The 16416-nt window shown below is 35.7% G+C and overlaps 1 protein-coding gene and 1 pseudogene across 1 annotated transcript; both read right to left on the bottom strand.

Moving 5' to 3' along the window:
* Window positions 1-524: 524 nt before the first annotated feature.
* On the bottom strand, window positions 525-9678 carry LOC116296730 (uncharacterized). Its single transcript, XM_031704800.2, has 6 exons — window positions 9544-9678; window positions 5966-6216; window positions 4965-5153; window positions 3481-4662; window positions 1926-2036; window positions 525-1701 (listed from the first exon to the last, which is right to left on the bottom strand). The coding sequence occupies exons 2-6, from the start codon at window positions 6150-6152 to the stop codon at window positions 1598-1600; spliced, it is 1773 nt and encodes a 590-aa protein (XP_031560660.1). The 5' UTR covers window positions 6153-6216; window positions 9544-9678; the 3' UTR covers window positions 525-1597.
* Window positions 9679-11556: 1878 nt separating this feature from the next.
* LOC148906967 (10 kDa heat shock protein, mitochondrial-like) overlaps window positions 11557-16416 on the bottom strand; it is a 5542-nt pseudogene continuing 682 nt past the window's right edge.

The following is a 16416-nucleotide window of genomic DNA, read 5'->3' as shown; positions in this document are numbered from 1 at the left end:
TTCCTTAGAGAATACAGGAACAATAGTCATAATTAAAGAACAAAAGCAATGTGAAAAGGATTGTGGTCTAGAGACGGGGGTAAAACGTCATCTCGCTTCAGGCTTATTGGAAAACCTAACAAAATCACGTGACACCGAGTTCAGGAATCGAATCAGACACCCCAGCTGCAGAGGTGAGAAGTGAATGTACTATTATGTATGCCACCCTTGATTACAAAAAGAACCTTTATGGCCTTGTGGTTAACACTTGGCACCCTTTACCCGCCCACAACGCAAGTTGACTACACAAAAACTACACTTTTTGGGCCACAGACACTGCAGGGCCCAGTTGTACAAAGGGTTAGATAGCGTTATCCAAGGGATATATCCTTATCCAGTGGATAAGTCGATGCTGTTTTTCAATACATTTATCCACTGGATAAGATTTATCCATTGGATAGCGGGCTATGCACCCTTCGTACAACCGGGCTCTCTTGACTAAGTTACAAGTATTTTGTCACTAGTTTATAAATCCATCCATTAAATTCATAAAATATAGATTAGCATTTATATTCACAAAAAAAACCCGATTGACAAGATGTGATAGAGCAGATTTCATACAAGTGGGAAATACAATGACATGCTATACTATGTATCATGATGTATGCTATATTCTACAGCGTGAATTTATTATCACAATGAACCCATTAAATGTCATAACACTTTTCCCTCTCATATGTATAATCTGCTCCAACTAGCTCCATTGATCAAGCAGATTTCGTGCAAGTGGGCAACACATTGACATTTTATTAGCTTAAAAATGAAACCATTACGTGTTTTCCCACTGACAAGAAATCTGGTGAAACTATCTATAGATGTTGTTTGAGCAGATTTCATCTAAGTGGGAAATACTATTTTATGCTGTAATAATTTAGAGAGTGCGTCATTATTATGCCTTCTGATTGGCTTATAAGACGGAAACCAATTAAGTGTCATTATGGTTCCCGCTCAAATGAAATCTGCTCCTACAGTCCGATCGCTGACATTTACAACAAGCAATTCTTAAAGGATTTTGGGGGTTGTTTTCGCTTCTGAAGGCAGGAATAAATTTCAACCACAGTAATATAAAAAGAACTGAACAAAGCATCGGTATTTCATATCATTTAAGAAATTAAAAAATATTTTTTTGACTTAAAGTATGCAGGTGCTATATCATCTCCAATTATTTATTTACAAACAAATATAAATCGAAGATGCTAATAATTTTGTTTGTTTAAATTTCGAGATTTTTAAGAACACGCCTATACTCATACCTTCGAAATTTACAGAATATAAAAGATATGAACATTGCAAAAACCAATTTCACAATGCATTAACATCGACCAGTAACGACCAGTACTGATCAATGTATCAATTATTTTGTACTCCCATAATCATTGCCCTGGGAATAACATATGTATTTTCATGCGTCACTTTTTTCACGAGCATTGTCTTCTTAAAATCACTAAGCCATCCATCATCTAGGTGACTTTTTCATCATCTTCATCATTATGCTAAATCTAAAGCTCACTAATTCTTCTCTACTCCTTAATGTCTACATTGAGGATAGTAATTTTGGTTAACGGGGTGGCGGAGGCGGCGGTGGAGGTGCTCCTCTCATTGGAGGGGGCGGAGGTGGTGGAGCACCCCTCATAGGTACTGATGGAGGACGCTGATTCCCACCTTAAAACAGAAAAAGTAAGAATCAGCTTTTTAATAAAAGGATAATTTCAAATTTACGAACTTCGTTCCAACTTACGTCTATTTGCATTCCATAAGATAAAATATGAAATGGTTGAGAAATCTGAGAGTTGATTGGTCAAATGGAAGTGATGTGCTAACAACAGTACATGGAAGAGATATCACTTCACTTTGATTGAAACCCATTGATTTTATTATATACCAACCTTTTGGTTTTTGAGCAGTGTGACTTGGGTAAGTCTTCGGTGTTTCGATATATGTCTCTGGTGGAGGGAGTTCATTTATTGAAATAAAGGAGAATCTATCTTCAAAATTATCTAAAAAGAATGAGGATTTTGTTTAACATACATAAGTGTGTACAATGTTAGCCTGCGTCACATCCGGAATTTTCTTCGTACGAAGAAAATTCCGGATGTGACGCAGGCTAGTACAATGTATAACAAAAATCGTTTTATACAAGTGAAACATTTGCAAGAAAAATAGGGAGAAAAATAAAGAAAGACCCAGAAAAGATGTTATACTGTATGTGAAAAATGAAACACGTATAAAAATGTATTTTATCTAAACTACCCTAGTAATAATGGTAGACTTTTACCAGACACTGTAATAGGCCATTATACGGATCCCGTTACTCAACCTCAGCCTCGTCAGCGTGTAATTATTCTTTAGAATTTGACTACAGTCCGCAGTAATGATAGGAATTTACACATCAACGAACAATTGAAACACTTAAAAATTTCACAGGTTGTACGCAATTTCTAAAGAATATATTGAGGATTGAGTAACGGGATCCGTGAAATGGTCTACTCCCTTGTTTTGCGCTGAGCATCTTTCTGCACATAGGAGTAAAATCATGGAACTTACACAGTTTGGCCATTTTCCTTTCATATACTAAGTAAAAACTCTATCCAAAGCTAAATTTCACTTTTTCCTTATTTCTTAATCGAAAAACTGCGATTTTTGTAAAACACGACCCAGACTTTCCTCAGGAAAGTGAGAGTTTTCGACCATTTTGCGATGTTTTTTCAAAATAAATCCAAAACGAGAATGGTGACCCCCATTTTTTATTTCACGTATTAACTTAGAAGAACGTAGAGCATGCAGCTACAAAATGTGAATAAACATTCATCGAACGTATATATGTAATGGTGAAAATAGATGAAGGGTTCGATTTTAGGATGACTCTGAAGAGCATACGTAGTTCCATATTTCAACAAAAAGACTACAGGCATTTGTACAATATTACTAAAGATGATTAAATGCTTATCTTAGTTAGTGTAATTAAGATTACCTTTTGTAGATTGCTTAAAACAGGTAATTTTGCAAGGAATGGCGTTATTTTCATTTCGCCCTCATGAACTACGAGTCAATAGCACGTTTGGCCTTCGGCTTCATGGGCTATTGACTAGAAGATATAACTAGCTAAAAACTAGTGTGAGCTGTTTCTGTGTTTCTAATGAAACAGTAATGATGAAAAGGTATATCATACACCGTGAAAAGATGAAAAAACGTTTCAGACGCTGGTCCTTCGTCGGAGTAAAAGAGTTCTTTTACTCCGACGAAGGACCAGTGCCGAAACGTCAGTACGTTTTTTCATCTTTTCAAGGTGTATAATTCACATTTTTCATCATTACTGGGCTATTGACTCATAGCCTCTTCTGGCTCAAAGACTAATTGCTAAATAGCCATTGACAGTTAGATTATTCTGGCTATGGGTCTAATTATCGTTAACAAGTTATTCACATATATCAACATACTAACCTGAGTTTGGTGGTGGTGGAGGTAGAGAATTTCTTGATCCAGGCGTTAATGGTCCATTTGAGATGTTTGGTCTTGGACCAGAAGGAGGAGGAGGAGGGAGTCCTGTTCTCTGTGGAGGACCCCTACTAGGTGGTGGTGGAAGAGGTCCACCAGGTCCTAAATTAGGAGCACGACTTGAAGGTGGTGGAGGTGGAGGGGCATTAGATCGTTGTGGAGGAGGTGGTGTGGGTGGCTTTCCAGGTGGTGGTCCTGATGTTTCTCGACTTGGTGGTGGTGGAGGAGGAGCTTGGCCTGGCGGTCTGCTCTGTGGTGGTGGTGGTGCCCTTGATGGAGGAGGGGCTGGAGCTTGAGGACCTCGTCTTGGAGGTGGGGGAGGTTGCTTTGCTTGGACGTTTGGTGGAGGTGGTTGAAATGATGGAGGACCTTTTCCAGGATGTGGTGGTGGAGGCCCAGATGATCCTGGGCCTTGTCCTGGAGGAGGAGGTAGAGGACGCCCTCCACCATGTGGTGTAGCTGGTAAAGGTCTTGTTGACCCTGATGGAGGGGGAGGAAGTGGCCTATTTTCATTTCTCGATGGAGGAGGGGGTGGAGGTGCCCCAGGTGATCTGTCTGTGGAATGAGGAGGTCCCCCAGTTGACCTACCGGGTGGAGGAGGTGGAGGTCCCCCAAATGACCTATCAGGTGGAGGTGGTGGTCCCCCAGTTGACCTACCAGGTGGAGGAGGTGGAGGTCCCCCAGTTGACCTACCGGGTGGAGGAGGTGGAGGTCCCCCAAATGACCTATCAGGTGGAGGTGGTGGAGGTCCCCCAGTTGACCTATCAGGTGGAGGTGGCAGAGGTCCCCCAAATGACCTGTCAGGTGGAGGTGGTGGAGGTCCTCCAAATGACCTATCAGGTGGTGGTGGAGGTCCCCCAGTTGACCTATTTGGAGGAGGGGGTGGAGGAAAGCTACTTCCAGATGTATGTCTACTAGGTGGTGGTGGACGAGGGCCTGGTATTCGGTCATTTGACCTACTGGGAGGTGGAGGTGGTCCCATGTGCGATGGTTTTCCTGGCAATGAATGTGGTGCCCCAAACCTAGGGGGTCCATTCCTGTTGGATGATGGTGGACTACTCTCTCTGTTAACTGTATTGCGTGCTTGGGGTCTAAATCCTGTAGGTTTCATTGCTGGTGCTCTTCCTCCTAATGGAAAAACAACAATCACGTGAGCTTATTCACATTTACTGTACCTTCAATCAGTCAGTCAGTTGATTGCAAACAAGAAAAAAATAGACTGAAAAAATAAAATGTTCTCTTGTCATTTATTTTAATATCTGATACTAAAGCTCTGACTGGCAAGTTAAATCATTTTTTTTTTCTTATAAAAAAAGGCACCCAACATATGTAAAACTAATTTTATTCCTTCTGAAAATTTGGGAAGTCTGTTATTATTAATTAAGAAGAAATATTCTATATTGTAAAAGATTTTAGGTCTAAAGACTAACCTCCAGAGCCAGGTGCTTTTCTTTCTCCTGCAGGTTTTAATTTGGGCATCCCTCCTGCAAATAGTCCACCTAATCCTCCTCCTCCTCCCATTCCTCCTCCCATTCCACCACCACCGCCGCCGCCGCCACCTCCACCACTTCCACCACCTGTTCCATTTACACTTCCACTACTACTAGACTTCTTAACATCTAAAAAAGAATAAAAGTATAACAAAATTAAAATCATATATAAACAAATAACAAAGCTACAACCATTTTTGAGACAAGTAGATTTTGAAAGGTTTATGTCTTTATAGAAGACAATTGCAATTTTATAGTCATTTTGGTGCCATTCACACCAACAGCTTACTGCAAAGTTTAATAAGTGAAACTTCTTTCCAAACATCTAAGATATACTGAAGCTAACAAATGGTACAGGTTCTCTTGAATAAGCACAAAAAATTATATATTTTTTCTTTTACTCTATCAACCAAAACAGGGCCATATCATTTGTCATTGTATTCTCTTGTAAATGAGTTGATAAAGTAAATAAACAACAGCAAAGTAAATTTGTTATTATGCTTCATTTGTGTTTGATATAAAATTTTGAGATCATCATTTTTTAAGAGCTTGATATTGTTTTTTATTTTCAAGTTTTCATGTCACATTACAAAATAGCTAGGGAGTCCATGAGCCAGTGGTACAATTTTTATTCTTGAATGGCATTATCACACTGATATCAGCCCTAAATGTGTAATAAAAACATATATGAAACAAATATTGTATTATTATATTACACCAATATATACACCTACTTGCAAGAATGTTGTCATACCATATTAAACATTAGTGATTTAGTGAGAAATGAATACATTAAAAGACAAAAGAAAACGTTCAGCTTCAGTGATCTTCTTTTGTTTTTTAATATAATTCCTATCCCACTAAATCACTATTGTTCTATTTTCATTTGACAACGTTCTTGCAAGTAGGTGTATAAACAAGATAGATTAAGGTAAACTCACTTCCTACAGTTGGAGCACTTCTGTCATTTGTAACAGCTTTCTTAAGTTTGGCTCCCTTATGGATTTGACTTAATAATGCACCTCTTTCAGTGCCTTTAGCGGCCTTTTTATAACCGCCTGGTGGGACTGAAGGGCCAGCGGGGGCAGGAGGTGGAGGTGGTCCTGGTGGAGGGGGAGGCGGTGGCATCTGTATTGATTTATTCTCTTCTTATTTGTAGCACTTCTCCCCCTTTCTTCACCTTGTTAGAAACCTAGGGGGAAATGGAACTATTATTCACATAATTTATTTTTTTTCCAGTCTGGTGCAAGCATTTTCAGGTCTTTCTTGGTGTTGCAAGATGTATTGTATTCTGGGTTAGGGTTTTTGTATTGCAGGGTATTGTTTAGCTCCAAACTCATTGTTCTCTGCTGTTGTTTTATTATCTTCATGGCTCAGGTACTGCCCTGCAACACCAAAAAAGGGCCACATTTCCTATCTCTGACCATGGTCTGGTATCATGGGATAACAGATTGCTAAATAACAACAACAACAACACAACAACAACAAATCAAAACAAGCTACAAAGTACAGTAAATGGGAAAAAAATTAATAATTTACCCTCCTAAAGTTGGTTCAGATAGGGAAAACTGTGCCCTCAGCCTTGACCTAAGCCTCTAACAGCTTCAGTCCATATATTCAAGACCTCTGGAATGGTTTTTCCATATCCAGACGTCATGGCCAGTAAATAAACCTCTCTATATTTTTACAATATTTTCATAGTTTATTAGGACGAATCCATGAGGACAAAGCAGGCTTATACATGTATAATGTCATTACATTGATAACATCTGCTATGTTTTAGTAGCTTATAGTAAAGTAAAGCTTTTCTCCTTGTGTTCTGTTTCAAGCTGGTTGAATACATGCATGTATTCTAAAATCAAAAGTAGAGTGGTTTTTATAAACCCGTGAAATACACACTAGCCTAATAAAAATTAGTAGACCCTAATTCCATTGTGTTCTTTTGTTGTCATAATATTTTCACTTTTATACACTTCTTAATGATATCTGTTTTCTGGGTTTATAAAAATCACACTATTTCTCTAGAACCACATCTTTAGACTTATAATCAAGTTATATAGAGGATATTACATGGGCGCGCGGAGATACGAAATTTATCTTCGAGTGTTGAAAAGATCTCTCACAAGTGAGCGCAGCGAACGAGTGAGAGATTTTCAACACGAGAAGATAAATTTCGTATCTCCAAGCGCCCATGTAATATTCTGTTTATTATATAATTATCAATGGAGTATGTTTTGGCTTTTTCAGGCAATTATTTCCGTGTATTTTTGAATAGTCATCGCAATGGTGTTATCTTCACACGTGAAAATAACATGTTATTTTCACGTGTGAAGATATCAATTTTTCGAAATAGAGAAAAATAGATATTTCATTGGTAATTATATAATAATATCAAAATCTTTGAACTTTTTAAACTTTCTTTGTCAGAATAACTGAACAAATGTATCTTTATGTTTAATAATGTAACCACATGCAACCAATATATATTATTCATACCAATATACATATCTTGTAGAATAAAATTTCAAAATATTTGATAAATCCTTCGATTAATTTGTATAATTATTATATGTATTTCCTAAATTGCACTATAAGTGCATGCCAAGGAATTGTTGTTTATCCTACAATACACCATGGTTTTTAATACTGTAAGGTAGATGGTTTAGGCTTAACACACCACAATGCAAAACATTACCATGTTTGATGGAACAGTAACATAATACTGCTTCAAAATGATTTCAAAATTAATGTTATCTTGTACAAGTATTCGTGCCACATTTGTTACTGTAGTCTTAACTTAGGCTCTATTTAACAAATTTACGATGGTTGAGCGTGGTATGTCCTCTTATTTACCACGATATGACGTCAAAAGTTGGTCAAAATGTTATGGACTCACGAGGCGTAAGCCGAGTGGGTCCATAACTAATTTTGACCAACGTTTGGCGTCATATCGTGGTAAATAAGAGGACATACCACGCTCAACCATCGTAAATTTGTTTTTTACTACAAAACTCACAAAACTCTAGGAAATAGACTGCACGAAATCTTGCATGACGCCATTTGTTGGTATGGCCTCTTATTTACGACGTTTTTTTAACCAATCAGCGCTGCGAGAAAATTTACAATTGTAGTAAAATAACATATTAACGTAAGACAAAAACAAAACTTTTTCCTTGATATACAATAAAAAATTGTTACACACATACGAACACGCATGTACAAAATATACAAAACTGACATTTTAAAATATACACATATATGCACAAATTTATATGTTTATATTTAATGAAACATTATGTATGATGATGCTTCAGTAAACATTGACATACGACTCTTCAACATAAAATTTATATCATTTCTTCAAAAAAAGCCAAATAAAGTGAAATAAATACAGCTAAAAATTTAAATAATAATATGAACAATAAAACTATGTTACTCATTAGCCAGATTGGACAGCTTGCTGAATCAGTTGAGACACAACTGAGCTGATTTTTCAGTTTGATGTTACCTATGTCTGAACTACTTTTTTTAATAGTCTTGTTAATAGGCCAACAGTTCATCAATCTTTTATTCGAATCCAACTTGTCTGTTCACAGTAATATGTTTTTTCATATTTATTTTAAGGCTGGCAAATGTCACATGTTAATAAAGTGAAACAAAGTAAAAAAATGTCCATCAGCTCAGTACTTACTCATGTAACCATAATCTAATTTTCCCAAAAAATCAAGATTATCTGTTTGGAGAACTAATTTAGATATGTATGTAGTAAATAAAAAATTTAGTATTGGTCGTGGTTTTAATTACTAAACTTTACACCAGATCTTCCATCCATCACGACAAATTATTGTTCAGCTCACCTATCTGTACGAGAACTTCCGCTTCTACAGTACCTCAGCGAGATTACGAATTTTTAGAAAAACAAAATCGGTCAGTTTAAAACCTATAAACTTAAGAAGAAAATGACTGTTGATAACAGTTTTTAACTTTTTCAAAGACGTTTTAGTCACCGGCTGGAGATGGATGGAAGTTGAAATTTGAGGGTGTCTTTAAAGTCAACTTGTGATTTGTAGACAGAACATTGAACCTTGGATTTAAATTTCATTTGATTGGAACAAACCAAATGTGGAAGTCATTCTGAGAACAATTGAATTATATGATATGAAGAATGAAATAAAGTCCAGTTCTGGGTATTAAAACTCTACGATATAAAAATCTTCTTGTCTTTACAGCACAATAAACACACATAAGCCTTGTAAGCTAAAGACTTATATTATATACTAAAGGGCTCGAGAGGGCTAGAAAAGAAAAATGATAAACCAACATTTATAGCTAAGTAAATCACTTTCGTATAACAAACTATTGAATACGTCTTTCAAGTGACTAAATGTGAAAGTATTCTTATTTTGGACGAGGAAACTACCGTGTTTCCGTGCAGAAACTGCTTGCAACATCTGAAAAATTCCAGTAGGAAGCACCAAGATGTTGAGTATAATACATTCCCACGGAGACAGAGGCCTACCTTAATATTCAGCTCCAGAACATCCAAGAAACCATGTTGTCCTTTGGTAATGAAGAAATATTAAAAAACCGGCCGTATATTGTATAAAGTTTGCTCTATTATTAGGGAAAGTCGGTTATAGGCTCAAGGGAAGATGGCCGCGTATCAACTAAACTAGCAAGCTTAATGTCGTCACCCACCCCTGTTTGTGACGTACTTCCTGTTCACCAGTCCTCTGGAAATCTCGTGCTTTCCCACAGGCAGCCCAACAACAAGGTTCCTGTGTATGGTTTATAAGGGATGCATGGGAGTTATGATAAAGTTACGAAAATAAAATGTTTCACTCAACAATTTGCTTCAAACTTGTTGCAGTCGTTGCTTTTACTTTGTTCAGTCTTTCTGGCAACGTTTCAGCGCGATTTAAGGCCGTTTAGTGGGTTTTTTCAAAATCGCTCTTCTCTACCTTATTAGGTAGAGAAGAGCTGATTTTGAAAAAAAACCATTAAACGGCCTCAAATCGCGCTGAACGTTGCCAGGAGGCTGAACAAAGTAAAAGCAACAACTGCAGCAAGTTTTGAGGCAAATTGTTGAGTGAAACATTTTATTTTCATGACCTTAATCATAACTCCCATACATTCCCTTATAAACCATACACAGGAACCTTGTTTGGGCTGCCTGTGGCTTTCCGGAAATAAATTTGTCAAAAATGCCCTCGCCTGGAAAAAACTCCTTTTACGATGGCAAGGGAGCAACCTCGAAAGTGAGTGTCTCGTATTTAAAAATACAGATGACTCTTATGTATGAATTAAATTCCAATCCATCTGTTAGTCAGAACCATGCCCTCACTTCAGGATTAGCCAAGAGGTTGTCAGGGTGTCAATAATTTGAAAGACAAGACGAAAAGAGTGGGGGTGGGGCAAGATGGGGCTGGAAATGGGCTGAGATTTCAGATATTAGGAAAAAGTACAACTAGAAGGGGGCTTAAGTCTATAATCTCTGAGAGAACAAAATATTTATTTTTTTGCACACGAATAACAGTTACATTATGATCCACAGAAAAACAGTTTAAAAATTACTGGAGAAACAAAATCATGACTTACAAACGTGAATTTAAATAGCATGCAGTGGTGGTCAAAGAAGCATAAATTTTCAAGTTAACCACCACTTGATTTTATTATCTTCAAATACTGCTGCCATGTTTCAATCAATTTCTCCAGTCGGAATGACAAGACAATGCAGTCAAGTTGGCTTTTTTAACGATAGTTAAATATAATTCGATCACCAGGAAATATTAATTCAAACTGAAACTTTTTTATACCTAATTACAACCAAAATGCAATTATCACCAACACAAGGAGAAAGGCCAAAGAAACGTAACAACCTTATGATTAGTGAACATAAAAAATTCCATGACTTTAACAACATTGATGTACATTATTCACATTCAAACAGCCAAAATTCAAGGATCAAGAAGAAAATTTTCAAGAACAAATTTTATGAGTTTTGGTTATATTTTTAAGGGAATTAATGAATCTGATGATGAAACAAGAAATGAAAGTTAAACGATTCGACAGATTTCAGATTCAGATTTATTTGCACCATAGCGAAATTAAGTGCTATTGATGCCTAAAAATGGTTTGAACTGACTAATCAAACTCCAGTTATCCTACTGAAGAGTTACGAAAATAATCATGACAGTTGCCTGAACATTGTTCAATTTATGTCAAACTTTATTTCACAGTTTTGCAATCACTACTTTAGTTCACAAATGGACAAACATAATTATCTGTTTCAGTGAGCAATCTCCTATCAGTTATTACAACATTCAGAAGATTTAGCAGTAATTAAGATGCAGTACATAAGTGAAAAAAGTTAGAAAACTCCTTACATTCAAAATAGTTTGAAAAAGTTCACCATACATTATAAAATGCATAAACATCCAAGCTATTTTTAGAGGTTTCTGACATTAAATGTTATGTGTCAGCTGAAGCAGCACTGCCTTGATCTTGCATATTAAGAGAGGTTTTAACTTGCTCAGTCCTCAAATTTACCCAAAATATCAACCATCTCTATAAACATGATATTCCTGTTGAAAAGATAATAATTATGAGAGAGTTTAATTAGTAAAAGTATGTTTTAGTAAAGTAGGAGAATAAATTAACTAATTACACTGTATGGTTTGTGATGTTTAGAAACATGACGTTCGGACATTAGTCCTTCGTCGGAGTAAATGTGACTTACTCCGACGAAGGACTAACGTTCCGAAACGTCAGTTTCTAAACATCACAAACCCATACGGTGTATTAAGTTAAATCAATTTCTCCTACTGTTCTATTCCAATCACCGACACGGTCAACTAGTTTATCTAGTTTACCATGTTTAGTAAAGACAGACCAACTTGCTTTTGAAGGTTTTTTGGCAACATAAATTCATATCCACATTCATAAACAGAAATGGGATTTATAGCATAAATAATCATACATTGCATATAAAAAAAACAAACCAAAATTCAAAAAAAGCCATAAATATTTCATTTGCCATCTTATATATTATATTCAAATGGATGTAATTCCTTGTTATTTTCTGTTAAATAAAAGGAAAACCACTAATTACCTTGTCTTCCAAATTAATTTTGTTCCTCCATATTCAGGTAGAAGAACTTTGTCACCAACATTAACACTCACAGGTACATTATTCCCATCCTGGAATCAAATAAAATTTGTAATTAAATTTTTTTAATTAAAAGAAAGTAATAAAGTATAGAGTGCAAACAACTAATCCATGAAACACTAATACTAAATAGTACAAAATAGTGCCAATTAAACAATAGAAAACAATGGAATTTCCATGAAGTTGTTCTATTTAGTATTACTAATTTTCACGGTTATATTGTTTGCACTGATGTGCTTATCAATCTATGTGAGGGTTTATCCCAGAAATATATGGCATACCCACAAGTCTTTCTGTGCAATACTAAGGTAACAAGACAATGTCAAAAACGTTATATCCAAATTAAACACCCAGCTGGAATGACTAAACCTATTATCCCTCTTCCAGAGCCAACTGCAACAACAGTGCCTTCTAGAACCTTGGATTGGACTTTCTCTCTGGCAGCAAGACACCACCTTTCGTTTTCTTAATTAATTATGAGACAATAAAAAATGAAAATTCATTTGGGAAAAATCATTGTTTTATACAGACTCCAGGTGACAATACAAAGATTAAGAGTAGTATTGGTGCAAGGTAGTCACCCCCTTATTAATTCTAGATCCATGCCCGCACTGAGTGCTTTAAGAACAAGAAAACAAATTAACTTACGACTTCTGGAAGGAATTTTTTCTACCAAGATTCTGTCAAAAAGAGGCTTGCTGAATCTTCTTTATAGCACCAGCCTGAAACAGGAAATAAAGATTATGATGGCCAAGTGGCTTTAAATTAACCAGACTTGTGTTATGTATATAGAGCTACTTTCATGTTATATATTATCCTCCTATTCCGATTTACACTCAAATCATAATTCCAATGCCAATTTTATTATGTTATATATTTCACACCCGCCCACATTCTGCAGAAAGATTAAATCACATTAACATTTATTCAAAAGTTTGCAAGTCTAGGTAGACCCAGTGTAGTTGACAAACAACATCTGGTTTCAGATCATAACATCAATCCTAAGCTCCCTTTGATCACACCAGCAAAATTCAATGTCTATTTTATGAGATACTCTTCATCAAGGACTTTAGCCTAATTTAAATACCCAAACTGATTCTTATTGTGCCAAATTGTTTTTAATGTTATTCTGATAGCTCTTGGTGTTTTTATACACCTAAGTTAGGTTTTAGTGTTTCACCATTGTATTGTTTTTACGCTTATATATATTGATTGCCAGGCTTCTTATAATTGACTTGATAATGAGTCAATGCAACATCCAAATGTTTTTTACATATTATAGTTTTTACCTAATGATTTTTTTTTTTATTATTAATTTATCTTTTAATTAAAAACTAAATCTTTTTCATACATATTCAAAGCCTGCAGGTTTTATTTTGTGTTTTCTCAGTATTGAAATCCCCTTATACATGTGAAAATTTAGAAGAAAATTAGACCCAGCCCCTATAAATCCCACACTTATCATAAGGATTGATATCAATACACATCTATTCTGGTCCTGTGTGGAATTTGTTTTAGTGCATGACAATTTGTATATACATGTAGAGACTGTACATAGATGAGGGCAGTGTTGCCCTAATTCACTAAAGACTAGGTTGCTAAATAGAATGATAGGATTGTAATTGTCATAGACCACAGGTAATCCAGTCAACGATCTTTAATGATATGAACAAACAGCTTGTATGTACAAACACAAATTCAGACTTGCTACTTGATCAGTCTACTCTAACCTTCTTAAACAAACTTGTCTTGCTTACTTGGTGGCTTCCACTAACTTAACAATTTGACTTCTTGTCCACGAGCCATGACCAGCACACAAACACTAAATAGCCCTTAAGCACTTACCCTCACCACTCATGCAAACTTACTGTATGCTCTATTTCAAACTTGATTACATAATGATCAGTGCTTAAAAAACTAGTAACTAACATCATCTAGAACATTCTAGAAAAATATTGATTCCAGAAACTTCCAGAAACATAGGTTTAGAAACCGACATTCTAGAAAAACTTCCAGAAAACCCTATGTAATCTAATTAGAACATTCTGCAAACTGTAAAAAAACTATAGAAAACTTCTAGAAAGTAAATTTACATTACAAAATATGGGAATATAGCGTTCAAATGTCCAATTGATGGTTTTAAACCATTCCCAAGAGAATTAAATAACAAAAAGACACAGCAGCCATGTTGGAAGATATAACAAAAAGCATTCATTGACAATTCTTGGTTAAGTTCTCAAACATGGCCACTGTGAAAACCATCAATATTATCCATAACCAGAGGTGGACCAGAGGAGGGGTGCAGGGGGTGTGCACCCGAACCCTGGTTGACTTTGTCCTACTCGAAGGGAAAATCAAACCCTTCTAAGGCTTGTGTTAGAGTAAACATAGTAAACTTACTTATGTGCAGTTCTGTTAAAGAAATAAATGTTGAACCGGTTCTAATTTAATCTCAATGATAACAAATAATTGCTATAAAGCTTAACACGCACAAGATCTTGAAACATATTTTGATGTTAATTAGTCATGTGAACACAAGTTTCATCTTGCCCTCTATAAATAAGTCATGACTTGTGCATACAAAATAGCAGAAAGAAAGCAAATAATTTGTACATAAAAATTTACGACACTTTAAACTGTACTATTATTGAAAATCATGTACACATCTACGCTGGGCTTAGATAATAGAAGCTTGAATAAAGGCCTTGTATATGTGAAGATTACATACGACAAAAAAAGGGATAAAAGAGGACATTGATGGGAATGTGTGGCATTATAATCTTCAATATAGAGAATTAGAGTAATCCTTAGTCTACGTAAAGTGAAGTTTAGAGCAAAGGAGGCTATAAATGCAGGGTTACCGTATGCATGGCAGCAAATTGTACTAATTTAGTTTGGGACATATTTGACAAAGCTAATCATCATTCTGAAAACATAACCAATAAATCTAGCCGTCGAGGCGCTAAGGAAAAAATATCTGGCACCAATGTTAATCCGAGTTTTTAAAACGTGAAAAAGAAAAAACTTACCATTTTGAACAGGAATGCAGCAACTCAGCCTTACACGCCGACAATAATTTGAAGTGGAAATTCTACGCAGGTGTCAAAGCCATGGAATGAAACAAGAAAACTCACTGGGAGGGGACGGGCAGGAAAAGGTTAACTCAAGAAGCTAGCATTTTTATATGCGATTTTTGACATAGCTAGGAAACTTCAAACTACAGAAAAATTCATGCAGCTGTGAGCGTTGTCCTCTTTATGTTATTAATATCTCTATTAATAATTTTTGTCGCATTTAAGAGTGTTAAACAGACTTAAAGTTTTGCCCCCCGCCAAAGATGATTTTTGTACCATTAGAATGTCATGATGAGCATGGCGTACTGACAAAGAAGGGCGAAGACAGGTTATGTTCCTGAATGTAGTAATAGGCCAGTAATTATATTCATCATAGCACTAAAATAAGTCTTTATTTGAGAAAAGAACTGCAAATTTTAAAAGGAAATATTAGACTATTTCTAAAAATTTGATAAATTTTTAAGAAATTTATGAAACTTTATGCATTTTGATAGCTGGTACTGAAATCACTGTGAATAATTAGCATCATCCTGAACTGGCCAATCAAGGAAGATGTTTCTCAAGAAACTTTAGGGCTTATAAAAGATATCTTTACTAACTTTCTGCAGAGTGTAAAACACGTGTGTGTGTCGGAGTCGAGTGAAATCTCGCCTGAAATTATTGGAATTCACGTCCTATCCTTCTTAAGCTCATCAAGTATAAAAGTAAGCAAATTTAGGTATTCAAATACGTTAAAAAATTCAAGATTCTGCTACCTTGGTAAGCTCTGAAAAAGAGCTGCTTGTCCATGTTGTAGTACGTCATTTCATCCACGGCGATTGGACATGGGTGTCTCACTAAATAGTTTACTCGTAGATGCTGTGATTTAGCAAGAAAACTTTGCAAGTTTGTTAGAGCGATACTTCCCCAACCTAATTGCGCACAAGATTTATCAAAATAAGTTCTTATTGTTATTTAAAGCAGTTGTCATATACTAGAAAAATTGCAGAGTGTCATGGTAGTCAGCGCAAAATGAGCTTGCGAGCTTTTATCTAAAAACGTATTTTAAATTCTTCCAGTTAGACGCCAAAACTTGGTTTTATAGTTAATTTTTGTATTGAGAACATTCTAATATGGGCATTCTGTCTGTGAAGGTACCAGGGCAGATCCA

The sequence above is a fragment of the Actinia tenebrosa genome, unplaced genomic scaffold (assembly GCF_029948245.1).
Source record: "Actinia tenebrosa isolate PJP-AT-01 unplaced genomic scaffold, QUT_ActTen_1.0 PGA_scaffold4__44_contigs__length_22323623, whole genome shotgun sequence".
NCBI classification, from domain to species: domain Eukaryota; kingdom Metazoa; phylum Cnidaria; class Anthozoa; order Actiniaria; family Actiniidae; genus Actinia; species Actinia tenebrosa.
Note: the sequence above shows the minus strand (reverse complement) of the source record. Positions and strands in the feature narration are given on the sequence as shown.